The 27,923-nt window shown below is 49.1% G+C and overlaps 1 protein-coding gene across 9 annotated transcripts in view; it reads right to left on the reverse strand.

The window, feature by feature from the left end:
• Trappc9 (trafficking protein particle complex subunit 9) overlaps positions 1 to 27,923 on the reverse strand; it is a 477,026-nt gene that overhangs the window by 76,303 nt on the left and 372,800 nt on the right. For 4 of the 9 annotated variants that reach the window (XM_063263588.1, XM_063263587.1, XM_063263586.1 and 1 more), the window contains 2 exons: positions 26,968 to 27,122; positions 19,568 to 19,657 (listed from right to left, as the gene is read on the reverse strand). In XM_063263588.1, the coding sequence (XP_063119658.1) occupies positions 19,568 to 19,657; positions 26,968 to 27,122 (245 nt within the window). Of the gene's footprint in view, positions 1 to 17,143; positions 17,231 to 18,848; positions 18,948 to 19,567; positions 19,659 to 26,967; positions 27,123 to 27,923 lie in introns of all 9 variants that reach the window. The other 5 variants (XM_063263579.1, XM_063263578.1, XM_063263581.1 and 2 more) reach the window with 4 other exon arrangements.

Here is a 27,923-nt window from a genome sequence, read left to right on the forward strand (position 1 = left end):
ACTCCTTAAGCTTTCTTTCTAGCCGGCCCCACAATGGGCACATTTTGCTTTGATTAGCATTAAGCTTCTCCAGCTGAGGAGAGTTAAAGAGCGTGGTGCTATGAAACAGAGAGCTGGTCACATGGCCTGGCATGGCAGGGCTCAGGGAAGGTGACACAGGTCTGAAAGACCAGAACTGAGCAAAGCAGGTACTGAATAAATATGCACCCTTGCTCTGTGCTCGTCTCTATTCCTCCCAGGCTCTGGTTAGTTATAAAGCACCCATCAAAGCTTGCAAGTGCATCCAAGTAGCAGACTTTCTGTTGGCCACATTCCTCCTATATGGTTATGGAACCTCGCTATGTAGTCGGATGTGTTAATAAAGCCTACACGTCCTGGCTGTCACTGAGGTTCAGTGTAGCCCCTGGACTACATTTGGGCCAATGAAACACAAGATGAGATGGGTATACAGGGCCAGGAAGTTCCCTTAGACCTGATAGGAAATGACCCCTTCTCTGCTTCCTGATGGCATCTGGTTTACAGTGTCTCAGACCCCAGGAGCTATACATAGCTGGGAGTTAGGATATGAACATGTCCTGAACTCTACCTGGCACTTGCCAGGTCACATGAACTCCGGCCTATGCACTTTACCGAAGCCACTATCATTGTGAGGTTTTGGCTCCTTGTAGCCAAACCCAACTAATGCTAATAGACAAGCTGTGGCCTTTTGCAGCCACAGCCATCCTTGGATTGGCTCGGGGTATAGCAAATGAGGACAGGAAGTCTCCAGTTGGGGAGACTTTGGCTTAGTGCTGACTGGGAAACACTGGGGCATCTGGGAAAGCTTCCTGCTGGGATGGCAACCAGAGGCACCATCTTGTTACAGGACCCTTGTGAGCCAGGATGTGAGTGCATGGCTTTCTGCCCCAAGGGAACCCTAACAGACAGGAAAGTAGTGAGGGAACAAATGGTAATCAAGGGAACAGTGGACCACAGGCAAGAGACTGAAATGAGAGGAGAGGGCAAGGGGGTCAGAGGTCAGACGGAGGCAAAGTGGCAACAGAGAGGCCACCAGAAAGTAGCTGAGGTGTGGGGCTCAAACTTTGGGAGGACAGTGAGTGCCAGAATGCTCAGAGAAGCTGGGGCTCAGAAATTCACAACTACCAGAGGCAGTCTGGCTCAATGGGAAGTGTCAGGTTGTTATGGATTCTGAAGAACTGATACTGGCCTGGACTCAAGCTCCCTAACGAAGAGAATATCGGAATTGGTCCTAGATTGAACTGAGCTCTTAGCTCTGCCTCCTAAAGGCAGCAGCAAGGCAGGAGGGTGGAAGCCAAGAGAACGCTCTCTCCACTGTCTCACACTAATGGCCCAGTCCCAGGCTCCAGCCCATGACAATCTGCAAAACTCACCAAATAGAGCCTGGTAGGATGACACAAATGCATCAAAAACCAGACAAGTATGGTGGATGTATTATGTGGAGAATAAACAAATGAAGACAGATATTTGCAGCACCTGTTTTGACAGTCTCTAAAGAAAATGCAAATAATTTGCTGAGACCCTGTTAGTTTGTGTCAGCAAATGCTATTCTGGCCATATCAGAAGCTGCCCAATGATCACAGCAGCAATGGTCTCACGGGTGACCAAAAACCTGCACCCCAGGAAGCACCTTCTTATTTCCCATCAGTCTCTGTGCTGTGTTCATTGGTCACTGTGTGTAAGACAAGTAAGCAGCCTGGAGTGGGAGTCCAGTCATCTGGGTGGTCTGTCCAATCAATGTCACTTCAGATCAATAGCCCTCTTTATCACCCAAACTCATTAGCAAGCTCTGGGAGCTGTCTGTGCAGGTCAATCAGAATATGCTTTCTTTTGGTCACTTGTTCAATGATGTTTATCACAAGGAAGCTGGGAGCCAAGATCTGGGTGTGTGGCTTCTAGCCTCATGGAACCCTGACATGCCGTAAAAATGGAGAGGGATGGAGAGTACAAAGCCAGGAATTGGCAGGACACAGGACTTCCAATTGTTAGATCAAGAAAACTGAACACCGGCCTGCTGTATACAGACTGGGGAAGCGAGTTGAAGTTCCTGAGACAGTAATACCCATATGTCCTCCAGACAAAGACTGGGAACTGACATGAATGGGAAAGATGCACATGAACCCACACACTCTGAGTAAGGAGTGGAGGCCTTTCATTAACGCAGCCAGAATGAAGTTAATGAGCAAACACACTTGGGCTCCTAGAAGCAGCAGGTCAAAGCCTCCATCCCAAGAAGATGGGAAGGAAGAACCACTCCTGTCTCAGGGTCAATGGAAAGATAGAGTACCTGCCTCCCAGAGGAGTGGCTGGAGATGACAGGAGTACATTAGATCTCTCCCAGGATGAGGTGTGCCCTGTACCAGTGAGCAGGGCCCTGGGATCCCAGGAACCTGGACTTGAATCTGGAGAATGGTTTCTGGTCCCTTACCCAGACCATACCCATGGGTGTGACTCTTGGATGATACTTACTCTGAATGGCTATCTTAGAAGACTTGGAGCAGCAAAACAGTGTGGGGGAGCAGGAGATAAGGAATGTAGTAGGTGATGATTTACAGCCCAATATCTGAGCCTGCACGGCCCAAGATAGCCAGCAGCTACAGCTAGCTGGGCTGATACTCTGTTCACTCCTGTGCAAGATTCCAAGCACCCTGCAAAGAAAGCATCACTTGCTGCTTCTCACCCTAAAGTGCATGATGCTTCTTACAGAAGACCAGTATAACATACATATGTATTATATATATATATATATATATATATGAGAGAGAGAGACAGACAGAGAGAGAGAGAGAGAGAGAGAGAGAGAGAGAGAGAGAGAGAATGTTTAAAGGGGCTAATAGTGGCCACAAACAATTCTGTAATGTGAACCAGGGGAGACTATCAGGAATATGCACAGATCTGTTATTGTATATAAAAATACATGCAAAAAGAAAAATCTCTGAGTGCGCAGAACTCAAGTTGGACCACTTCCTATATATAGTGTAAAAATGATACTGTTCTATGTATAAATATGCATATATATGTTTATTTCCCAGACTCTGAAATAGAAACCTATATACTTAAATGCATCACAGTGTTTAAAAGATGCTCCTGAGCTGTGTACCTCACGATCAAGTCTGAGGGCATTGTTTCCTCTCTGTTTCGCCTTGGCAGCTTCCCCAGGTGGCTTGTTGGCTTTTCTTATGCTGGGTGATGTCACTTCGAAAGCCAAAGCCCCACTTCGGGTTTACTGTCTAGACAGGCTGTGCGGGCAAGCCCAGAGGCAGATCTGTTTGGTACACAGTGTCCTGCAGATATCAGGAGTTGAGTGAAATCGTCTTGAAGGCTTTTGCATGGTCAGTTCACTGTGGGCAACTGGAGGCCTCCTTTCAGAGTCACAGCAGCTGGTCCCCTCAGCCTAAGTCACATGACAGAGCTAGCTGGCCTCTTGGACTCTGGACCATGCAGCTCTTCCTTGGAAAGTGTCACTGCATTCTGAGCTGTGCAGCAGATGTTAGAGCTACAGCTCCCCTCTGCTTCCGGGCTGCATCGTGTTCCCTATCACAACAGGCATCAGGGGATACAGAATGACTGTTTGCCAGGGATGGGTTTTGTTTACAATTGTCTGGTGGGTCCAGCATGTATTCTGGGTTATATCCCTGCATGTGCATATTCAGTAAGTATCATCAGGGGGGACACCACGAGGGTGAACATTTCTGGAGCTAAGCTACATGCCCTGTGGCCTCTGCTTTGATAAATCTCACAGTCCCTGAGGCAGAACCAGCAGGCTCCATCCAGAGAGTGAAAACAGGCCAGGGGTGAGGAGGCTTTTCTGGGTCATCCTGTGGAGACTTATCTCAGCCATCTGCTGCTCCAGCTTGCTGCGCTCTGGCTTGGCACCAATGTCCACTATCCTGGAGGTTCTGGGACCTTGTCCAGAAGATGGCCTGATGCTCTCATTTTCATGGTCCTCCTAGAACCTTTCTGTTCTTTCCTGCTAGTTAAACCAAATCCCAACAACACTGGAGGCCCTTCACCAGCCTTTTTGGAGACCAGGCTGTCACTCAAATAATCTGGCACCTGCATTCTCATCAGCTACATGGACCAAATGAGGACAGGGCTCTGAGAAGATGCACAAGAGTGAAGCAGACCCTAGAACCTTTAGGCTTAGGACAGAGGGCTGAGAAGATGCACTCTAGAATCCCTTAGGCTTAGGACAGAGGACTGAGAAGACGCATGTGAGTGAGCAGACTCTAGAATCCCTGAGGCTTAAGGTAGCAGCAGCATTCAGCTGATGACTCCTAGGCTATAGATGGCTATAGACAGCTGTGATAGTGACTGAACAAAATCATAAACTTACTTAAGGGGGATTTTTAAATTGCATTTTTTCCTAATTCCATCTCATCTACTCATGAGTGTGAACTTTGGAGATGACAGTGTTGTGTTGTGATGTCCAAAAGTGGACATGACTGGCATTGAGTGTCCATCACTAGCGATGATGACAATAATGATGACGACGACAAACTATGGTGCTGGGGATTGAACCCAGGGCCTCACATATGCTAGGAAAGCACTCTGTCCTCTTCCATGCATGACCTCAGTCACTGCCCAGTTCTGCAGTGGCCACCTTGGCTATTCAGGCGACTAAGCCAGGCACCACTATAGCCCCACAGTCCTGACCCAGTGTTTTGACTCCTCTCACTTAGCCCCAACCTCTTGGATGGTAGAGGAACTTGTGCAGGAATGTGATAAACTCTGAGGAGAGATATGAACAAAGCCCCATATGAGCAGAAGCATCGTGCCATGGCCAGGGAACCCTGTAGGGCATCTGAACTTGACCTTACTCAGACCAAAGCAACTGTGCTCCCTTGACTCGTCCTCCTCTCAACTCAGGTTACTCAGAGATGCCCCGGTCCTTTTCTCTGCCTTTGCTCTAGACACCATGTAATGGTGACACACGAGTGACCACTTTCTTGGAAAATACCTTGTCCCAGGAGGCAGGACTCTGGTCTGGTCGTGCACAGCTACTGGTCCTGCAGGGAAAGCCTAGGCAGACAGATGATGTGGGTGCACAGAGGCAGCTTGAAAAGACTGCACAGTACTGTGCAACCAAAAGGGAATGCTCAGTGAGGAAATGAGTCAGGAAGAAACAGGACTTCCCATGGACCTTGTTGGAAATATTTACACTTGATGATCTTTGGAGCATATGTGGTGACTGCACAGAGTGACTTCATTGTTAACTGAGCTGGTGCCCAAAGGAGACTGAGAGTCATTAGGCTGCAAGCAGCATGGTTGCCTAGAGAACACTGGCTGGACTGTGTCCAGGAATGGGGTGATGGCTTTTGGTTAAGAAGCAGGCTCTGCTTTTCTCAGATGTTCTTGGCAGGTCTGCCTTGCAACGTGCTAAGAAACAGAGACTGTCCCTCAGGTAGGACCCCTGACCCCCACCCGCCATGCCAAGGGCTGCCATCTTTCACGGTATGGCAAACTGCTTAGAGAGTGCCAGGCAAGCCAGTGGTGAATTCTCCATCGGTGCCCACAGTCTTCTTCAGCTCTGGTTCTGCACTTACAGACTTGCTGCTCATAGGAATCCCCATGTTCATGAGGTGGAGAACAGAGTCCATTGTATGGCTCTCTCCTGGAGCTGCAGAGGCACTGATGGTAATTATGGGAACGACATCCAACACTGCAGAACGTCAGCTGGAACTCAAGACATTTACTCATTGCCAAGAAGCATGACCCACAGACCAAGGTGTCTGGTCCCTCTGGGGTGGGGTGGTCAATGTCAGTTCCATGAAATTCACCAGTAACCTGGGGTTGGCTAGGGACCCCAATGGTAGGTATGAGTTTGTCATAAATATCACACAAACATAAATTCATTACCCTTTGTGCAGTGGAGTGCTACATGGCTGGAATGTAAGGAGAGAAAGCTACAAGCTGAGTTTCTCCTGGATGAGTAGAGGAAGCTATTCCCTCCTCCATGCTGCTGTGTGAGCTGCCAACCAGGCCACACATTGTTCTTCTTGCTTCATAATTGGTCTCTGCAAATGATTCTGAGTCTGGGCTTCCTCGGAAGTAGGCACTTCTGGGAAGGCTCTGGCTCCCAGGCCAGCCTTGCTCCAGTTTTTCTTTATTTAGCACCTACCATGAGGTCCCCGTGGCAGGAGTAGAGGTCTATAAATCACCCAGCCTCCTGGGTACCAGGATAATACCTGTATTAGGGTCCCCATGAGACTGCAAGTGGGGGGTGGGTAATTGTCAACTCAGAAGCACTTTCTTTTTTTTAGAAAGAGCTAGAAAATGCAGCTCTCTGCCTGTGGGACCTGTGACCCCTCTCACAGTCATGACAGGGCATGATTCAGTAGCTTCCACATTACCTGCTATGCAGAGAGGAGAAACTGGGAGAAAGAGGGAAGACTGGCTCCTGCAGGGTCAGCAGCAGAGGGCACAGAGTAGGCACTCAGTAAATGCTTATGGGACAGGTAAGCAAGTGTAGAAGGAATAAGCGGAGGTGCAAATGAACAGGGCTCCAACCCCTCAGCTCCCCACAGATCTAAGGCCTGAAAGTGCTGTGGCCATTTCCTCCTAAGCCAGTAGTGGTCGGGAGCTGTGGAGAATTGGGCCTGCATTATGGGGAGGAGGTGCAGGGCACCACATGTCATTCTGAGGCAGAAGCCCCCTATAGGTGGGAAGCCAAAGACCACAATGAGCGGGCCATGTTACATAGGATGCAAAGAACTCTTGCTTTGGCTTTGAGGCTTTGAGGTTTTCTTGTAGATAAATAAACAAATGCAACAATATTTTGCACTGTCACATGTACGTGCAATGATCACATGTGCACACCTGTAATTACATGTACCTATCTATAATGTATAAAGGGTGTGTATCGGTAGTCTTAGTTCTTGGAGGAGTTGGGTTCACTGCATGATCTGGCCAAATGCAACATGGGAGCTGGGATGGTGAGTGCATCTGACCACGCTTCTGCATGCAAGCATGGTACGGGAGAAAACTCATTTTCCAACATGTTGCCCAGGCCCTGGGAAGGTTTTACAAGGAGTCCTGGGTGCAGAAATCTCGACACGCTGAGCACTGCCAACACTCTTCTTCCCACATGGCTTTAGAATATCAAGAGCTGCAGTCCTCTTCCTGAGTCAGAATCTGCAGGGCTGGCATCACTCCAGGCCTCAGCTACCAGACAGCACACTAACAGCCCCACTCTACCCTGGAGACAGTAGAACTGGGCTCTGCTCAACCCCTACCCCTCCACATCCTTAAATATTCCCTGGGGCAACCTGATCCTTGCCAGGTCCTGTGCAAAGCACTCCTCAGCAAAGGGGAACATTTCAAGCCACCCACAAGGGTTCTGAATCCTCTTCCTGCCCCGCTGTGTTTCTGTGAGGGATTACAAGACCTCTGAGCCCCAGGGGGAGGCCACGGGTAGCAGCAGTTACAACAGTCGCCCTATGAGAAAAGTCCAGCATTATGATCATGTGGGCATGGCACCACTGTCATAGACACCCCCCTGGTTAGTGCTCGTCTCTTCTTCAGGTCTCACACACTTGTTGACAGTCACCTCTAGCTGGGTCCAAGCCTATGGCAGTGACAGGGACTCCAAACAACTCACCAGAGAGGGTGCCAAGTGGACACAGGAACCCACATGGGATGCATGCTGACTTGCAGACACCCCGAGAAAACACACCTGCCTAACTATCCACCTTCTCAGTTTGAAACAAGGGCTTATGGGCTACTGGCCTTTGGCCCTTTGGTAGTGCAACCATTACTCACAGCTCTTGTGTGGATTCCTAAAGCAGGCTTTTCTATCATGACCTGATATCCTTGGTCCTGTCTAGGAGTTGGTGAGAACCCTTACCACAAATATCCACAGGAGACAACCAGGTACAACATGGAGCCAAAATCCCAGCCAGGATCCAAGATGATTCAAAATTAGGACAGGCCCAGAGAACCATAAACTGTCAGGATTGAGATGGGGAACAGCAAAACACTGGTCTGTTAGTGTTAGGTGATCGCCTGGGTTCATGGGGCCAGCTGCTTAAGACTCTGACAGTTTCTGCCTAGCCCTGTGGTGGCACAGTGCTACCTGCTGAACTTTATGGCCACTTCCCTCTATCCAAATCTCATCATCTATACCTTGCAAGTGACAGTGACATCAGTAGCATGTTGGGGGCCACATTATACTCCTAGACAGGGAGATTCAGGGATGCACAAGCCAGCTCATCTGCGAACCATACTGTCGCTCAGAAACAAGACTCTGCTCCTGACCTAAAAGGAATCCTTCAGAGGCAGGGGCCTGGAACCCCTGGAATAATATTATCAGCTGACTCTTGGTAGACAAGCTACCAGTCACCCTCTCTCGGAGAAACACTAATGAATGATTCTTTGGGGTGAGCATCAGGGTGGCTTAGCAAGCAGGCGGCATCTCTCTAGATATCCAAGCTCAGAGCCAAGCTAAGACAGAAGTCACTGGCACACAGTTTATGCAGTGACTAAGACTGGTAGCTCCTGGAGGTGAAGACGGAGCCCCTACTCTCTACTCTTGCAGTAACAGTGAGGCAGAGGGGCGTGGATCAAAGCATGCACATCCTGAGGTAACTCGCTCCTCACATTGGCTTTCCTCCGGCCTGCGGTCCAACCTGAGCAGGTGCCCCAGCTCTGGGCAGTACTGTGAACAGGGAATGTTGTTCCCTTCTTCCCAGGACTCTATTAGAGATTACAGAGTAGTAATAGAGTGGGAGAGCTTGGTGTGAGCTCTCTCCTTAGACTACCTCCTCCATGGTGGCTCTGGAGTGCAGTGAGGAAACCTCCCTCCCTGACATATTTTTAGTATTTTCAGCTTTGGGAATTTGGAGACACAGTCTGCAGACTCTTTCTGGGTTACAGATCAAGGAACAGGTTGGAAAAACAATATTGGGGGACTAGAATGAATCTGACTTCCTAGAGCAATCTAGGGACTGATGACACCCATCTCTGTCAGAGGCCTGATTCCTGAGGACATCTGTATATCCTGGAAGAGGGGCATCAGAGAATTTCTAGGATCAAGAGGATGAGATGGCATTGGGGACTGAACTCATCAAGTCCTCCCCTCTGCTCTCTGGCACAGCTGAAGCTCCAGAAGTAGACATGGACCATAAGGCACCATGAGGTCAAGAACTAAGGCTACCTGATGCTCCCAGCCTACTAGTACAAGGTGCAAGGACTTACGCTCTTGCTAGGCTTTTGCCCCAACTCATTTGTAAGACACAAAAGGGACCAAGTGACATCCAGGCTAGTGAAAGCCCAGTGCCAGGATCACACAGCCTATCCAGCAAACACAAGGTATCCATGGAAATACCCTGAAGTCACATTCTTCCACATGTCACAGCCCTGGGTTCTCCTGGAACGCAGAGCAACAGCAAAGCACCTAGCTTTCTGCGGGCAAATGAAGTCCTGGGCTTCCCAACTCGTGAACAGCTGTAGCTAGAACAGTCCCAGTGTGCGTGGACAAGCTTGCTGCTTATTCAACCCACGGCAACACCTGCCACCTGCCAGGAAATCTCTGGCAGCGGACAGTGGAGAGGGAGAAAGCATGGGTGAAGTGGTGAGGGTGGACAGGGAACATTCCAGACGTTCACCCAAATATCCACACACCCACTCCTGAGTCCTCACTTCTTTTCTCTCTCGGGTGTTGTCTGTTTACCAGCTCCATACCTGACCCAGCTCAGCAAGAGGCAGACGTGACTAGGCTCTGACTTGCAGAAGCAGCAATTCCAACTGCTCACTGTCCCAGAGACACTCAGCACTTCTACTGACTGGGCAGGGCCAGCTCTGGGAGAGAGAAAGACGCTGTTGCTAGGTCCCTAAGAGCCTCTGACCCAAGCTAGAATTAATACCCCTGTCTGAGTATAACATTCACCAGGTACCTGAACTAAATGGCTATCTCACATGGATTACATCATTTCTTCTTAGTGGCATAAAGTAAGATCATGCCCACTTTACAGATTCAGAAACTGAGGCTTTTCAAGGTTAAGATTGCAAAATAAAGATAGGATAAGCCAAAGCCACAGCTCTTCTTGGGCATCCATTGTGGCATAAATGAGGGTGCTCTTTGCCACCCCACCAGGATCTATACACTGTTCTTCTTGGGATGACCTAGAAACGTTTTCAAGGTGAGGGGCATATCTTCTGCTAAGATGGCACAGTGGGTGAAGCCTACTTAGCCATTTTTTTTTTAGCTCCTGGCTCCAAGCTGCTGCCCAGTGATGAAGTGCCAACCTTGGGCCCTGAGAGAGAGATGTCATCAGGAACTGCCTGGGAAAGGTCAGGGGCTAAACCTTTGAAGTGTCTTGTCAGACTCAAGGTCTGGCTTCAAAGTAGCCAGGATGCCAGCATTCCTCCAAGGACCAGATCCTCTCTGGGTTCCCCAGATGGGGAGGGGCTGTTCCACAGGAGTTCCAGTTACCTCAGTCTATGTCGGCAAATGGTTGCTCCCTAATCTTCTCTCTTTCTCAAGAAATTAAGCATCAGAACTTTAAAGGCTCTCTCTAGCCTTGCTCCCTGCTCTGTAACATATTCCAAGTACCAGAAGTAGACCAGGAGCATGAGGCATTATGAGGTCAAGAACTAAGCCTGCTTGATGCTCCCAGCCCACTAGCACACAGTGCAAGGACTCACATACTTCTTAGGCTTCTGCCCTAACCTTGAAGACATAAAAAAAAAATGACATCTGGGCTGTTCCCCTGGAGTAAAACACCCAGTCACCACACAGTAGGCACACAGTGGTCTCTTCTTTAGCACATGATTAGGGTTGCAAATGGCTCCAAGCATCCCGGCAAAGATACACTGACCTGTTTACTCCACAAGAAAAGGCATAGACTCCACTGCATTTACTATGGAGGGGAGAGCTCTATAACACTAGGTGTTTCTCCGGTGCCCAAACAGCATCCAGCCTTCCTAGTCCTCGTCTCCCCCTGCGATGAGCAGGACCAACTTTGAGCACCAAGAAGACAGGACCAGAGCCCAGACTTCTCCTGATCCCATAGCAAGAAAGAGGGTACAAGAATGCAGGAAAGAAGGGAGTGTGGTACCTATACAGTCAGCACTGAAGAGGAATTCCTCCTACAGCAACAGATAATGCTGCCTCTGCTGGGACTTCTCTTACCTGCAGTAAAATCAGGACACAGGCCTTGCACCCTGAGGCCAGTGCTGTTCCTGCTGCCTCCCGGCAGGACCAAGCAAAGAAGTGAGCCACAGGTGCTGCAGCCCCAGCAGCCCCAGAACCCATGACGGCTCCACTCTCCACCCATGCATACCCTGAGGAAGTTCACTTCCCGAGCCCAGGGACTGGACCACGAGGATGCCCACCAACACTTCTTCTGTGAAGTCTAGACACAGCTCCATCGGGCCACTGCAGACCCCCAATCTCACCTACGTGGACCGCCGAGGCTAAACAATGTCTGTGAGGTCAAGGGGAGAAATGAGTCTGACATTTACTTCTGACTTTGAATCCTCAAGTCACCGCTCTGGGTCTCAGGTCAAGACACTCACTCAAAGCTGGGATCAGAGTCCAAGTCTGCTGCCTCCTGAGTTCACTACAGGTGAGGGCAGTGGCACCGGCAGTTACAGGGACATGAACTCATCTGGTCATGTCCCTGGACTCCTCCTCATGTGTTCTGCTTGCTCCTGTGCTTCAGCTTGGCCACTCCCTTGATGTCCCTAGGGAGGACAGCCCCCAACCCCAGCCACATCTCCGATTGATTGCTTTCTTCCCTCCCTGTGGAAGCCACATCCTGACACTTGACTGCACAGTCATACAGGAACAGCTTTAGGCTGTCACACAGCCTGGCTAAAGGGATTGGAAGGTGTAGATTTGATATCCTGGTGGGAAATTTTGGGACAAGCCCAACAGCTGGCTGAGCATGTCAGGGTGCCCATGGGTAACAGTGATGGAAAATGTCATCCCAGCCAAGTTATATGAAGGCTCTGGGCAGCCTGCAAAACAAGGACCATCTGGCATGGTCACCAAGGGAGAGATCATGGGCATCTTCTTCTAGTAAGTGAAGTAGTAAGTGAAGTGAGGAGGCAGGAATTGAACCTGGGCCTGTGCCCAGAGCACATCCTCCGTAGATGCCCTCAGGACTTTCAGAAGAGTTTAGAGATGGAAGAGTCCACAAAAGCATGGTTGACACGGCAGTGAGTATACATCCATGTGCAAGGCCTGGCCCCAGTGCTTGCACTGATGCCCAGCCAGTGTGTGGGAGCAGGGAAGAAGTTCACAGAGATACTGGGGTTTTCACAATTTAGGAAAAGGGGAAGAGGCATGGGGCAAAGCCGGCTGTGCTTCTGTGGAGAGGGCTGTGTCTCTCTCACTGAGATTATTTGCCTTCTTAGGATCCCACCGCACCTCTATAATCCAGGGGGAACCCCACAAACCATATTATCCACTTCCATGTGTGCTGAGTAATCCTGGATTCTGACCATGGGGCAGCAGGAGTGATGACTGCCCTCAGGACCCAGGGGATTGCAGAATGGCTGGTACGGCCTGATCTGTCACAAGTGTGTATGAATGAAGATGGACATCTCTGTCAAACAATTCAGTCCACTATGTGTAGAAGTCAACATTGTAGAGTGGATAGTGTGGGGCCCATGTACAGAGCAGGGGGAAGAAGCTAAGAGCAGCCCCACGGAACCTGGGAGTCTGTGGCACAGGTTCTGGTCTCTAGGCTCATCCTAGGCTAATGTAGGCTCTGAGACCAGGAAAGGCCATTAGTCCTACAGAGATGATTGTAGGAGAGACTAGGGACAAGCCAAACAGGGGGGAAAAACTCCTTCAACAGCAGATAATTGAGAGAGTTGGGCCATCTTAGATATCATGAGGGAAGAAGGCATGGGGAAGCTGGCACCTGCTAGCCAGCCAACTGCTACCCTCCCTCTGGCCCTTTCATGATGTGATTATTTTCTCACTCACAGTTCCTAACTGCCCAGGCTCTGCAGGGTTCTCAACTGTGCATAAGCCATGTACACAGGCTTCCCTACAAGGACCTGTTTAGTGCCCTCACTGCTGACAGCCAGTGGATTCGTGGCTCTCCTTGATGAGCTTCCTGACAGGACTTTCGGCACACCAGTGGGCACCCGAGGCTCTCTTCTTTGCTGTCCTTCTATGACACATCCAAGAACAAGAGATTCCATTCTCTGGTACAGTGAGTCCAGCTGACCTGTGTGCAGATATCCCATCCAATTATCCTTATCTTTATCCAGAGCCTATATTTTTCCCTCTAAGTCCTCTACTACAAGGGTTTCAAAAGGTTGTGAAATCCACAGAGATAAATTTTTCTGCAAGATGGAAATGCCAGGGGTTATTTCTTTCCTTTTTATCTTGTGCAGAAGTAATGGGAAAACTGGAGAAAGACTGAAATCTTGCTCGCTTATTTTTAGCATGTCATATATCTTGAGACTTGCTTTCTTATTTAAGAAGCACAGCACACCTAGGACAACATGACACAGGCTGAAGTCCTGGGTTTAATTTAAACTCTGTGGCTTACTGGTTAGGAAACAGAAGCATCCCAGGTTCTCATCTGAAAGGAGAGTAGCTCACCTGGTCCACACAGCTATAGGTAAGGGGATACAAAGTAGCCAGTGTGGCCTGTAGACTGCAAGAAACATGATCAAGAAAGTCCTGTTTCCTGGAAGGTAAGTATTGACCAATGGGAAGGGCCTTGCACTTGAATGAGTAAGCCATTTACTCACACATGGCCTGGCCTGCCTGATGTGGGCAAAGGTACTACACATCAAGAGAGACCCATCTTCCCTTGGGCTCTTTGCTGTATGTAGATGTAAGGCAGTGGGAGGCATATGAATGCCAGCATCCCGGGATGCTACCAGCTCCAACGGCTCAGCAGTGAGGATAGGAGCTCTCCCTGGCTTTGAGTCACGTGAAACTCAGGAACTAAGAAACCCACGGAGACCTGGGTTTGATTTCTATCTGTGCTAATTAGCACCAGTGTAGACTGGCAGCCTCAGTTCCCTTGAGCTCGCTGTGACTAGGTGGCAGCAGGCTCAATGAGGGACTGCCAGAAATGCTACCGTCACAATTAAATCCATCCCCACAGAATCTGACAGAGGGCTTGAAGAGTCTGCTCTGCGCAGACCTGGAGGGACAGCCCTGTATGTTCTGGTCTGTGGGAACACAGCCTTTCACCCAGGGAAGGGAGTATATCCTCATTTGTTCATTCATTCATGCACTCATTCATAAGTTGTACTGAAGGCTTATTGTTCCTGTTAATTCAACAGCAGGTATGCAGTTCCCATCCTCTGCTGGTATTCACAGAGTATAAAAGCAACACAGGCAACAGTGGGTGGGAGCGGGATGGACAGAGGTGAGGAAAGGATGTGTATGACCAAGTCAGAGCTGCTGTAGTCCCCGTCCTACCATTCTCTGTGTGAACATGGCCATGCAAGATTCCTGAGCTAAGAGTGCGCAGGACGATGGGATAGTGACAGGGTCTGCCTTTCATGAAGCAGGGCTGGGGAATTGGGAATTATATCAGAGGTTACAAAAGCTGAGGAAGTGCCCAGCACACCTGGGACTCAGATTCTATATGATGCTGGCTGTATTGGTTGGTTTTGTGTGTCAACTTGACATAAGCCAGACTCATCAGAGAAGAAGGAGCCTCCCTTGAGGAAATGCCTCCATGAGATCCAGCTATAATGCATTTTCTCAATTAATTATCAAGGGGGGAAGGGCCCAGCCCATTGTAGGTGGTGCCATCCCTGGGCTGGTAGTCCTGGGTTCTATAAGAAAGCAGACGGAGCAAGCCAGTAAGCACCACCCTTCCACAGCCTCTGCATCAGCCCCTGCCTCCAGGTTCTTGCTGTGTTTGAGTTCCTGTCCTGACTTCTTTTGGTGATAAACAGTGACATGGAAGTGTAAGCCAAATAAACCCTTTCCTCTTCAACTTGCTTTTTGGTCATGGAAGCACTAGGAACCCTACCTAAGACACTGATTAAATGCAGGGCACCTTTGGAGGGGGAGACACAGAAGGCTGGCTCCACAGCCACCTTTCAGGTGCTCTGCTCCCAAGGAGGCATGAGTTATGTTGGTATCCCTGGGGTTCATGGTCATCCCCGGTAGACTGCTGCCTCATTTTCAGTAGCTTGACTGGGGATCCAGCTACCGCTCTGCCTTTTTGTTGCTTCCAGAACACTTTATGCCAGCTCCCAGGCTAGCATACAACAGGATGTGATCAAATAATTTGAGGACCAACCTGGGTCTCCTGTCCCTCGATAGAAAGATGTCTGCTAGGCAGGGGTGGGTTCCCAGCACACACACAGAAACACCTACTATGGAGCAATGGTTTTGGTTGAAGGACTAGATAAATCCATCAACCCATACAGCCCTGATCTGTATCTAACATGACCTGAGGGAGAACTGGCCCCTCTGAGTCCATTACTATTTGTCCAAAAGAATAGTAATGATGACCTTGGGGACCTGTGCAGGTCTTAAGAAATGCATGTGACAAAGAGCTGGGGCCCTGAACTATTCTCTGCAAATGTGAGGGAGTCACATGTTCTTAGAGGCAAGGCAGGGCAGTGTCCCTCAGGGAAGTCCCCAGGGTCTGCCGCTACCTAGACTGGCACTATCTATTCCTGCTCCTAGTTGCTGCCCTCAGGGTACAGTTAAGAGCTCCGCACACATGTGTATCTGCATGAAGACTGCCTGAATACAGAGAACTGGAAATACCCACTTCACGATGCAATGCATCCCTGATCTGTATTCACTGCAGCCCCAGAGAGACAGCACAGAACAATCACTGCGGAACCTCAGAAGACACAGAGTTCTACAGAGAAAAGAATCAGTGGAGGGAGGAGGTAGTAGGTGGCACAGCAGTGGGACATTCCAATCAGTGCGGCAAACAGCTTAGCCCATTAGTCACCACCACTGGGTATCTATGGAAATGCCTAGAAGATGGTCTTCAGAGGAGACAGCCAGACAGCACACTGTTTTCTACAAGGGGCTGATGGGTCCATTCCTCCCCCTCCGCTTCCCCCTCCCTCTCCTCTTTCCTTCACAAAGGACCAGATTAGTCTGTATATGCAAACAGACACACACACAGAGAGAGACAGAGAGACAGACACAGAGAGTGGGAGAGAGGGGAGGGAGGGAGAAAAGGGACAGACAAAGAGAGAGTGAGAGAGGGGGAGGGAGGGAGGGAGGGAGAGAGAGGGAGGGAGGGAGAGACAGAGACAGAGACAGAGACAGAGACAGAGACAGAGACAGAGACAGAGACCAGGGCGGGGGATTGAAATGAGTTCCAAGGCACTAACAGACTAAGAAACAGCATCTTGGAAACAGCAGCTTCCTCCTGGATTCAGTGCCCTGTTGTGAGTCTGGCCCAGCCTGTGGCCTGGCTTTCCTGGAGTCTTACTTTGCTGCAGATCCTCTGCAGATGGAGCACTGCAGCTCAGGTCTATGGCTAGCACACACCAGGATGTGGGCAAACAGTAACATCTGCATGCCACCTCCCTTTCTCTACAGCGAAGATAGGAACAAGTCTGATGCTCGGGTGGCCTCTCTCCTCTGGGATGACAGTACTCCTTGCACAAAGAGGAGTTGGCCCCTTGGCATTGAAGATGAGGAAATTGAGGCACAGAGAACCTGACCAATAGCCCATGTATGCCTGTGCCTGACACTGTTGTCACCAGCATAGATAGATGTTGATGGCTTGGCTTTGCTCTCTGTCAAGACCCTCTAAAGCACCAGCAACTTTTGGAAATCCACATCAAACCTGTAGCCCTCCAAAACAGAAAAGGCTCAGGGTAAAAACTGGGGCACATAACATCTATTATGGAAAAAAAATCCACAAAATAAAAAACCAACATTTTGAGAGAGATCTCCATGTTCACCAAAGAACAAGTATTAAATTATCTTCTCTCCATTTGATGAATGGCTTGGCCTTTAACAATATGTGTAAGGCTTGTTTATAATGTGGGAACTGTTTATGTTTTTGTCAAGCTTGAAAAAGGATAAGAAGGTACAATAATGGCATAGTCATTTATATAAACAAAATTAAAACCCGGGAATCACAAAATGACTTGGAAATGTACAAAACTAAAATAGAGGTTGTTTGGGGATAGAAGAGGGCTCATTTCTCTTTACCTAACTTTTTTCTTTCTTCTTCTTCCTTTCTTTTTCTTTCTTCCTTCTTTTTTCTTTTTCTGTTTGCTTGTTTGGGTTTTTTGCATTCTAGTTTGAGAATAGATGACATTCACAATTAATACCATGAGAAAATCAAAACTTAGAGAAAAGGAGCTGTGTTAATTTGGATCTGCTCCTTCTCACAGTGGTTCAGAGCCAGGTGAGACGTACCAGAACGTGGCCAAGCCCTATACAATTCCCTCCTACAAAGGGAGATGCAGGTGTGCAAGGATACTGGAGCTCACCACACTGTCTTACCTCCTTGCCAAGCAGCTGAGATACACACTTGGAAAGCCGTTACTTCAAAACCACAACTTGTTTCTTTTAAAGTAGACTGTGGGAGTCTTTTCTAAGGACTCTCACTGCTCAGGCCTGGAACAGCCGGAGTGGTCTGACCCTAGGGAAGCCATGTGGAGTCCTGAGGGTCTAAGTCATAAGAGCTGAGATCATCCCCAGGACTCTGGTTATAGGTCTGAGCTAGTTGACTCTACAAGTGAGATTCTCTGTACAGATGACTGATATAGCAGGAGATAAATGGGTTGAAAGTGGGATGAAGACACTTCCCCATCATATGTCACTGGCAGCCTGGGAGACAAACACGAGGCAGTATACGACCAGCTGTGAGAACAGTAGACAACGGTGGTTTTCTTTTGTCTTCCATCACACAGCCTGGCTTCTGGTAGTCAAAGACCACTTGAGTTTTCCAACATTGAAGATGCATCAACTCTGCCAATGGCTTACTCGTCTAAGACCAGGAACATCATCCCTCTGTGACTTCATCTGACTCCTCCCCTCACAAACAACCCCTGCAGGCCTCAGCTGAGACACATTCGAGTCTTAGCATAACTTCCAAAAGCCAGATACTGTTCTACATAAATGTCAGTACTCATGTATCTGGCCACATGCTGGTAAGCATGTAACACATGCTCAAAATTGCCAACCCAGATTTTCTCAACGTGTAAGAAGAACAGAACTAGCCTATGATAGATTGAAGCACAAAGCAGATGAGGCTTGACAATCTCCCAAGAACCCTCCTGGGGTCCTGCCAGGGATGATCACAGTTCATTGCAAGCATTGAAGCAAGTCAAAGCTCTTTCCCTCGAGAGTTCCCCTAGAGTAACATAGATGTAGGAATGGAAGAATTATTTCAATTTCACTGGTTGACTTATGGAATCTAGCTTAAGCCTTAGTATGATGACAGAAACAGATTCTGAGAATGACTGCTGTGGTTACTAAACCCACCATTCAACCTCTATTTCTAGCATGCCTCACACAGAAAGCATGGTTATGATACACCATTCAAGCCCACTGAGCTGCCCAGCAATTCAATGAAGTAAAATTATATGGTCATATATACTAGTGAACAGGCTTTGGGGGCACAGTGACATACCCCAAGCGTCACAATGATATGACAGCCACCTAATGAAACTGTCATTGGGTTTTCAAAGTATTGCTTCTCAGACAAAGCTTTAATAATGGCACTTTGACCCTCCTGCCAATTATGAAGAAAATGTCACATCCAAATGGCTAACCTCTTCCCTGAACCATGCATAATGCCCAACACGGCACCCTCAATCTCTCCAAGAATGAGCATTGAAAGATGGTTGGTTGTTCTTGGTTGTTCACCAGTTGTGGGAAATGTGGCCCTCAAACCATGGCATGTTACCCCTACTAAGCAGGCCTTCTTCTGACTTCTGACTTCTGACTTCTAAGGACGCTGAATGCCTGAAGAGTCTCCCATAGAATCTCTGGGAAGTGGATGGTCCTACATAGACATTAGGAAGAGTTTAAGATGGGGGCAAAACAATTTCCTGAATAGAGAGAAAGAAGAAAAAGATTGCACATGACTGTTCATAGCTGTTCTCAATAGACAATCTGAACAAATCACTTGCAGATAGCAAGACAACCATCACTGCAACCAAGACTCAGGTATATCTGTCCGCAAGCTACCTTTGAGTATGACTTAGAAAGACTTGAGAATGGGTAGTGTCCAGGACTGTAGAGGAACACAAAGGCCCAGCAGCAGGCTGTTGAGTAACGGTAGCCTCTTGTGGGATGAGTACCAAGATGAGATAAGGAGTTCACCAAATACACCGTCTATACCCCAGAACAGGAGCTTGTAACGCTCAGCCCAGGAACATGAAGGAAGAGCAAGTTGGAAGCTATGCCCTTGTTTCCTTTACCCACTCCACATAGCTAAGGGCTACAAACATTTCCAAACTCAATTGCCATTTGAGAGGAGGGTCTGGTGAGACCTACCTGAGTACTGAGCTGCCTGCCGGCAGAGGCAGCACAAAGTGAGGTGAACTCTGTGATTTCCCAAGGTGGCCATTATGACGCCATGTTGCCCACCCACCCAGAAGCAAAAGGTGCCATGGTACTCACCCCACTGCAGAGGTGCCAGCTGCAGGTGTTCCAGGATGAGCTGGTTCAGGAGGCCCTCCACGCTCGCCTCACCACTGCGCTTCAGAGACGGATAAGCCTCAGTCAAGGAAAACAGTTCCTGCTGAGGCCCAGGAAAAGATAGAGAAAACTCTAGACAGATACACCCCCAGATGGGACGTCTTAAGTAGGTAGGTCATCCCTTTGCTCCAGAGGTAGTCTACCCAACGCTGAAGGCATTAACCGGAGAACGGGCAAAATGGGGACAGAGAAGCCCAGCAGGTGTTTCTTCCTTTATCTCTAAATCCACTGGAGTAGATGACTGTTCTAGAAGGAAGGAAGAGCTGCTGGGATAATCCTATCCCAACAATGGTTTTTGCTGGGGGGAAATAAGGCAAATTTTAGGTTATTTTTTCCTTAATAAAATACACAGACTGCAGTTGAGTGTTTAGGACGTGTGTGCATTGCTGGACACATACTGGGTTCATGCTGGTTTCGTGTTTGCTGTTATACGTCTTGATGTAATTACATACATGGTTCCCAGCAGATCTGCAAGCCTCTTGCCTCCCATCTTACACAAAACCACAGTCACCAAGTAAGTACAAGCAAAAAGTAAATGGCAAGATTGAGTTCCTAACACTTGCTAATAGCTTAAAACAAAAGGATAGCCAACTTCCTACGTCCATCTGGCCAGCGCATTCTGTTACCAAAAATGTCCCTTGTACCAAGTAGGACAAGCAGGCCACAGTGGCAGGGAGGCACTGGGAACAGAGGTGCCAGGAAAGGGCTTGACAGGCCCATCTGGTGAAGATGAAAAGAAATAAGCTGGCACTCAGTGTATGCCAACCTGAGGACAGCGGTGTGGGGACATCTTGTAAGCAGGGAATCACAGGGGCAGAGGCAGGGGCCTGAGTAGGAAGGGACAGGACCAGTAAGTGAAATGGGCTCATGCTCCTAGGTCTCAGGCCAGCATGTCTCTGACGCCAGCAGCCCTGCCAGGCATTTAGGGAAAGCAACACTTATTAGGGCTGCCCAGAAAGTGTGGATGAACCACAGCAAGGCTTTGCTCAGCATTGCCTGAGATAGTGCCGGTCCACCTCCATGGTGCCTAGGGTGCCTCAACTAGACTGCTTGAGCTCCCTAGTACAAGCACTGACTCTTCCTATGCTGCCCGTGTGTTCGCTCTTCTTCATTTGGTGCCTTCATCTTCTCCTTGGCCCCACCTCCTCTAGGAAATGCTTCTAAAGCCATCTCTGTCTAGAAGGTTCTCCTGTCCTCTTTCAAGACACACTACATATGGTAGCTTCATCACCAGCTTGTGAGCCCCCAGGGGGCCCACAACAGTGCCAGGCTCTAACAGCTGCTCGGTCAACAGTGAATGCGAGTCAGGGAGCAAGCACCCCGGGTAAGCAGCTCAGGGCCGCGCTTCACCCTGGGCAAAGTCCAGAGCCCTCTCCTGAGTTCAGTCTAGCTTTGAGTCTTTGAATTCTGCCTCTGCCTTTCATGAGCTTGAAAGAAAGAAAATTAACACCCTGAGTTGTCTCCATCATCTGCAGCCTGAGAACAAGCACACTTCACAGGATCCTGAGGAAGACATAGTCCAAGGCCACACTAGTAAACGTTCCTGCTGTCAGTAGGGTCCTGCTTCCCTCTCCTCTAGGGAGTCCCTTCCCTGCCTTGCTACAGTGAGTGAGCCACTGTTTGTGTCTCTACATCCTGAAGGATCCCCATCCTCCAGCACGGCCTAGCAAAGTTTCTTCCATACCTAATTCTTCCTTAAGGAGATGCCCCCACATGCTCTCTCTCCATCTCATTACCACCCAGGGCGGGCTTGCTGAGCTGCTGTTATTATTGGTGAGCACTTGGCAATGCACTTTCAATCCTCTTGCTCAGTCCTGGGAGTGAGGACTCTCCTGTTAGTTCAACAAACTAACAGAGGGACAAGGCAGGCCACTAGGGATACTGAATGAAGATTGAAACCCAGGTCTTGGAGGTCACAGGTAGGCAAGAGACAGGGTCTTGCAAACAGAAAACACTGACCTCCAGCAATCCTTGTACTGGCCACATGTTGGCCTCATTGAGCAAAAGCCAGGATGTAAACAAAAAAGTATGTATGCTATGTTCCTGTCTGGGTGGCTCACCGTGCCAAAGGGTAGTAACATCTACTCTCAGATGACTGAATACAAAGAATGCAGTTCCTCTACACAGTCAAATGCCTTTTAGCCTTCAAAGAAAGGAAGCCTGACCCTTGAGGACAATCAAAGAGAAGCCAGGCACAAGAGGACAAACAGGGACCCGAGTAGAGTACAGACATACAAGTACAGGTATATAAATCAACACGCAGAAGTGAAGCCTGGATACCAGGGATGGGGTTAAGGGATAAGGAGTTGAGGTTCTTGGTCTGGTTCCAAGTGGAGAATGTGAGAAGCTCCCGAGATGCATGTGGGGGAGGCTGCGGCACTGAGCTGTAGGCTTCACCGTGGTTAAGATGGTAAATTAAAGATAAATAAAAACATGCTGACGGAAGGAAGGGACTCTGCAATTAAGAAAAGGAGCTGGGGAAGATGAGGGGCTGAAGCCAGGTGCAGAGACTGGGAACTTGCCCAGCGGAAGGGACATCTGAGCCAAGTCTCTGGAAGGAACCAGAGGGAAACTGGGAGTGGGAGGGGCCCAGAGGCAGAGGCACGAGCCCAAAAAGCAACAGAAGAGAGAACTTCCCTCCAGACAGCAAAAACTGAAGCTTCCCTTCTAGGAGAGTCCCAGAGACCACTTGGAAAGCTGTGCTGCTGGTCATTGCTGGCTCCAAGGACACCAAGGTCACCAAGGTCACTACACACAACTCAGTGGCTCTGAGGGGACATTGTTCTTCCCGAAGTGACCCACTGCTGAGTCAGTTTTCCCTAGTGACCCCAAGCTGCCCTAACCAGCAGTTTGGCTGAGGGTGCCACCACTATAGTGAGCCCCTTGTGCACTCCCCAGCAGTTACCCATGTGGGATTTTCCAGCCATACAATGTGACTATAGAAGCCGGAAGCATCCCTGAGACCACTCACCTCCAAATCAGGCATGGTGGTAGACTCATGTCCATAATGTCAGCACTTGGGGATCTAAGGCAGGAAGATCAAAAATTCTTCCATGCCTGCCCTGGCTACACAGCAAGACCCAGTCTCAAGAAAACCAAAACCAACCAACCAACCAACCAAATAAGTTAACAAAAAGCAAAACAAAGAGCTCTCCAGTTTCTTAGCACCTGACCAAATCCCTGCTGGGTGTGCTGTGTGGTTCGCTCTAAACAATACAGGAGCTGACAGTGTGTGCAACAAGCTAGCAGAAAGAGCATAGCTACCGCTTTTGGGTTGGACTCATGGCTCATCAAGTCATACAGGTAGAAGTACTCAGAGACACTGCAGTGCATGTTGATCTGATATTTTTGTTTTGTTTAAGAGATGAACTTACTCTGCAGTCTAATCTTGCCAAGGTAGACCTTAAAGTCACGGCAATCTTCCTGCTTCAGCCTTCCAAGTGCTGGGATGACAATGGAATTCACTATGTATTTCCATTTCATATACTTAAAACAACAATAACCAACCCCCGCCCCTCCCCCCACCCCCAATCCTCAGGTCTGTGGAGGAAACAGCCTTTGGTGTAAGCTGGAGCCTTCCGCCAGCACACCATTTTACACACTCCTAGACACATGTGAATGCTTCACTGTACGCCTGGAACCCAGGAATCAAAGCCTCTGCTCCACTGCTGCCCACAGGCTGGGAACTATTAGATCCTACAAACAGCTGGTACAACATCCTGACCTGACAAAGGCCAGCAGAGAGCTCTCCGTGGTGCTGAAGTATGCCTGAGTTGCTGTCACAAGCAATCCCCCATGCCTACTTACAGATGCTTTCTCCAAACCCTGGGGTGTTAGACTTTCCTGCCAACCTTCCAGAACAAGAGTATGTTTCGTGAGCCAGGTGGCTCTCTCCAGCAACACACAGCCATTCACAGACTATGGCAGGTTCAAGTGGATTTTATATCGGGCAAGGCAGTTACAGTCACTATGTTGGGACAGCCAGAGGAGAAAGGGTTAGTTTTCTGGAGTGTGGTAGACCCAGAAGCTGTCCCAGATCTCATACCTCTGGAAGATAGGTGGGGTGCTCACCAGGAAATTGAGGTGGAAAGTACTTCAGGCAGTGGGGAGTGAGAGCGAGGGCAGGAAGCAACACATTATCTGGACAGCACACGTAAGTATGTATCATCCTTCCCTTGCTCCTAAGCACCATGACTCAGAGCATGGGCCCTATCTCGTGTACCAGCTCTGGGGTGACGAGCCACAGGTGCAAGGATGCAGCCCGGCCCTACTAGAACTCAAGGAAATTAGCAAATTGTCGTAGAGAGGAATTATACAAATGGAGAGACTCCTGCAAATGATAAGCAAGCCTCTGGCTTGACTTTATAATTTACATGACTAATCTCCAAATATCTATTCCATTTTTCTCATCTTGGTAAGTGCCCTGGCATCCTGGCAAAGCTCCCTGTGCCCAACTGGACAGAAAACATCCACAGTGGTCACGCTGTCCAGGGGTGGGGGGTCCAGAGAGATCTGCAACTGATTCACTACAGCAAGTCCTGTTTGGTTCTAGAGCTCTATGAAGAAGAGAGAGAGAAATAAATGGAAGGCAGGCAGGTGTTCATGCTTGCCCAAGGCATGTGGCCACCTCATAGTTGCTCTGAGCAGTGTGGTTAGTGGGAAGGCCGTGGCCAAAGGGGAGGCCTGGACATGACTCCTAGATGGAGCTGAAAGTATAGCACTGAAGGCAGCCCAAGTCCCAACTGGCCATGGCTGGGCGAACTTAGAGCAGGCAAAACTTATGGGCCTTGTTTTTCTCATCAGCGGCCCAATGTAGAAAACTACATCAGAGAGCTGCTGCAAAAGGCTTCTAGGGCTTCTGGCTAAGACCGAGTGCAGCATTTGTTCTCATCGCTTTAACCTCTGGCATGGCCGCTAGCTGAGCGGGGTTTTGGAGCTACACACCAAGTTGGTATCATAGCACTCGCAGGAACAGCACAGCCCTTTGATTAGGGGGAGGGGTGCTAAATAAATTAAACAATCTATGTAAATAAACCTGACCAAAAACTGGCATCAATTGAGTGCTAAGATCTCACAGACTGTGTGAATGGTCAACACACATGCAGTGACACAAACACAGTGCTCATGTGCACACACACAGAGGCCTGTCATGACGTCCATGGAATGTGCTGGTTGGTCAACCATAAGATCTCTATTAGCCACCTGTTTCTTTCTCTAGCAATTCTAAGGCACATAAAGCCATATTCAGGTTGGGGGTGGGAGCAGCAGTCTGACCTGTGTTCATGCTTCCTCATTCCTCTGCCTATCACAAGTCATACAGCAGAAGTGATTTGACTCCATCTGCCAAGCCTCTGTGCTGTGCTGTGCTGTGCTGTGCTGTGCTGTGCTGTACTGTGCTGTGCTGTGCTGTGGACTGGGCTAGGCTGGGCTGTGTTGCGCTGGGCTGGGCAAGATGAAAGACCCTTGAACCAAGTTATTACAAACAGCTCTGAGAGCTGAACTCCCTGGAGACAGATACCAAATGATTCCCTGCATTTCAGTTATGATGATCAAGGAATCAACTACACTGATGACAGGAGTGGTTTGCACTAGAATTCGTTTAAATAAAACTAGTTCCCCAAGCATGAGTGACTATGAGGGGGAAACAACATGGCATACTGTGCCTTAAACGAGTCTTGTTTAAAGAGGTTTAGTTCTTGTTGTTAGCTTGGTTTGGTGTTTTAGATGAGAACACAGAGCTCCATTAAGAAGCATCCGGGAGAAGCCTATTAGACCAAGGAAAAGCCTGAACTGCTCAGTGGAGCAGCGTCATCCCGGCCTCAGTGTTAAGTGAGGCAGGGCCAGGTACTTCTCCCTATGGGAAGCAGCAGCCCCAAAGGGTAGACGGAGACCCAGCACAGCTTTAAGTGGGTTGTCTTGCCTGAGATTAATCAAGCCCAGGGCTCTGTGCCTAAAAGCCTTGCAGGGCTGTGAAACCTCCAATAAACCTGGCGACCCTGCCAGCTTGCAGAGGGTGTCTAGGTTTGCCAGAACAGCACAGATACTCTCAGTGGCATGCAGGTGAGGTGTGAGCTACCCCAGCCACCGTGTCCAGAAGAGAATCCTCTAAGGTGAGAGACCCCACACATGATGGGAGACTTTCGACAAACGCAGGGCAGTGGGGACGGGGGAGGATGGCATGCGTGCTACGGGCTTGTCCCCTACCTGCTTCAGCCATAGATGGTCTCCATAGACTAGCTTGAAGGAGGTTGGTTTCGGTTCAGACTAAGCTTGCTGCTAATGTCACTTTGTTTGACAATCGTGGTACCCAGAGTAGGGTAACAAAGCAGCAGCTTTCTGCTGGCTGCGTCACTGAAGCGAGAGCTCTGCCTCAGAGTTTCGTGTGACTGTACCTGTGTGCTGGGGATCGCAGTCTGACCTGGGGTCTGCATCTGAAAGTGCTCCTCACTTTGTCCCTAGGACTTAGCACAATCTCGGGCACATGCACAGCGTGATGATTAAATCTTTTGGAATGTTCTAGTCTGGATGCACACAGTCTGACCATACTCACAGCCACAGAATCTATGCATGAAGAGGATGAAGGGAGGACACCTACATTAGAATTTCCTTTTCCTGGCAGTCTGAATAAGCCACACTCTCCTGCTGTGGTACTTTGGGGGCATTTTCAACTCTGGTCCTTTGATTGAAAAACTCCGCCCACTGCTAACAGTCCCCTCAAATGTCTGAGGAACTGGGTGGGTGCTCTGTAGAGACTGCCAAGGCAACTGACACACAGATGCACTCGGGGTCCTTCCACCCACTCAGCTGACCTCTGACCACATGGCCACATGGGCACAGGCATTTAATACCATTTTCCCTCTCCACAGTATACACAACAGAAAAGTCTCTCACCCCTTCTACAGTGTCTTTACAGCTTGCCAGACTGTACAAACTCCATGTTGGTGCCTAGATGACTGCATCCGAATTGCCCGCTGTCAGTCAGCATGGCTCAAGTCCTGCTCTGATAAGCAGCCATTAGTACCTGTCACTAGTATGAATACCAGCTCTCAAAAGAAACATGAGATCCAAAGTCAGGAATACCACTGGCCCCAACAAGACCTTTAGCCACTCAGGATCAATACTTCATTAAGTAGGCCCTCTGAAGTGTGAAGGGACTCAGAAAATGCCAGCCCCATGGTCCATATCCTGCCATGCCATTTGGAGCTGTCTGTAGTTGAAGCTCAGTACTTATTAAGCCCCTCTTAGCTCCCTATGGGTGGTCAGAAGCCCTAGTCAGGATCAGGATGTGCCCTGGGCCTATGGGGAGGACTCTGAAAAGGATAGGATTCTCCAGCGGATGTCCAGCTTGCTGCTGATCTCCAGGCCTCGTGCCTCTTGTCTCTCTTCTTCCAGCTGTTTCAGATTTGCAAAGTGTCCCTTCTCACCGGGGGATTCTGGGACACTTTCAAAGTTGAACTTGTCCACTTGAATAGCCATTCTGAGAGAAGAGAGAAAACAGTGGAGAATTAATCAGTAGGGCAATTTCTTCCCGGAGCTATTGAAGAGTCAGCACATGCCAGCGTGAGATAGTCTGATGAACCATTATCGCTAGTTATTCCTAACAGATTCATTCCCAGAAAATGAAATAATGACTCCCAAGGTGGCCCTGACTGCAGAGCTGGCTCAACACACAGTTCTGAAGGAGCTACATCCACAGATTTAGACCTCTGAGATTCTCGAATCATCCCAGGTGAAGGTTTCCCTTCCATAATGGGATAAGGCATGTAAGGCAAAACACACTGTTCCTGGGGGCCTGCACTCTAAGCTCTCCCTGTCATAGCCATGCAGTGCAGTCAAGTAGACTCAAGAGCCAGCCCCTATATCCTGTCCACAGTTGCCACAGCTCCCAGCTTCCCCCTGTAGCTTCCCAGCCATCGACATTGGGGCCCCTCCCTTCAGCTGTCTGATCAAAGCCACCTGTCCTCCACACACCATTCGCATTGCTTACTGGTCCCATTGACCTTCTAAGCATTCCTAAGATTCAGGAGACTCTCTGCCTTAGTGTTTAGCTCTAGAATGTTCTAACAGTGGCATGGCTGAGCCCTTCTCACCGCTGCAGCCACTCCCCAGCTCATCCCAGCCATGGGAGACTATTCTTTGCTCTCTGCTGCAGCATTCTGTTTATTTCTGGTCAAGCATTTATCATGAGCTTAAAGGTTTATCTCCGAGTTCGTTAATCGTATCTCAATTCTACTGGAATTGAGCTCCACACGGGCAGAGATGCACTTGGTCTGGGTGA

Source organism: Rattus norvegicus, chromosome 7 (genome assembly GCF_036323735.1).
Source record: "Rattus norvegicus strain BN/NHsdMcwi chromosome 7, GRCr8, whole genome shotgun sequence".
In the NCBI taxonomy this organism is placed as follows: domain Eukaryota; kingdom Metazoa; phylum Chordata; class Mammalia; order Rodentia; family Muridae; genus Rattus; species Rattus norvegicus.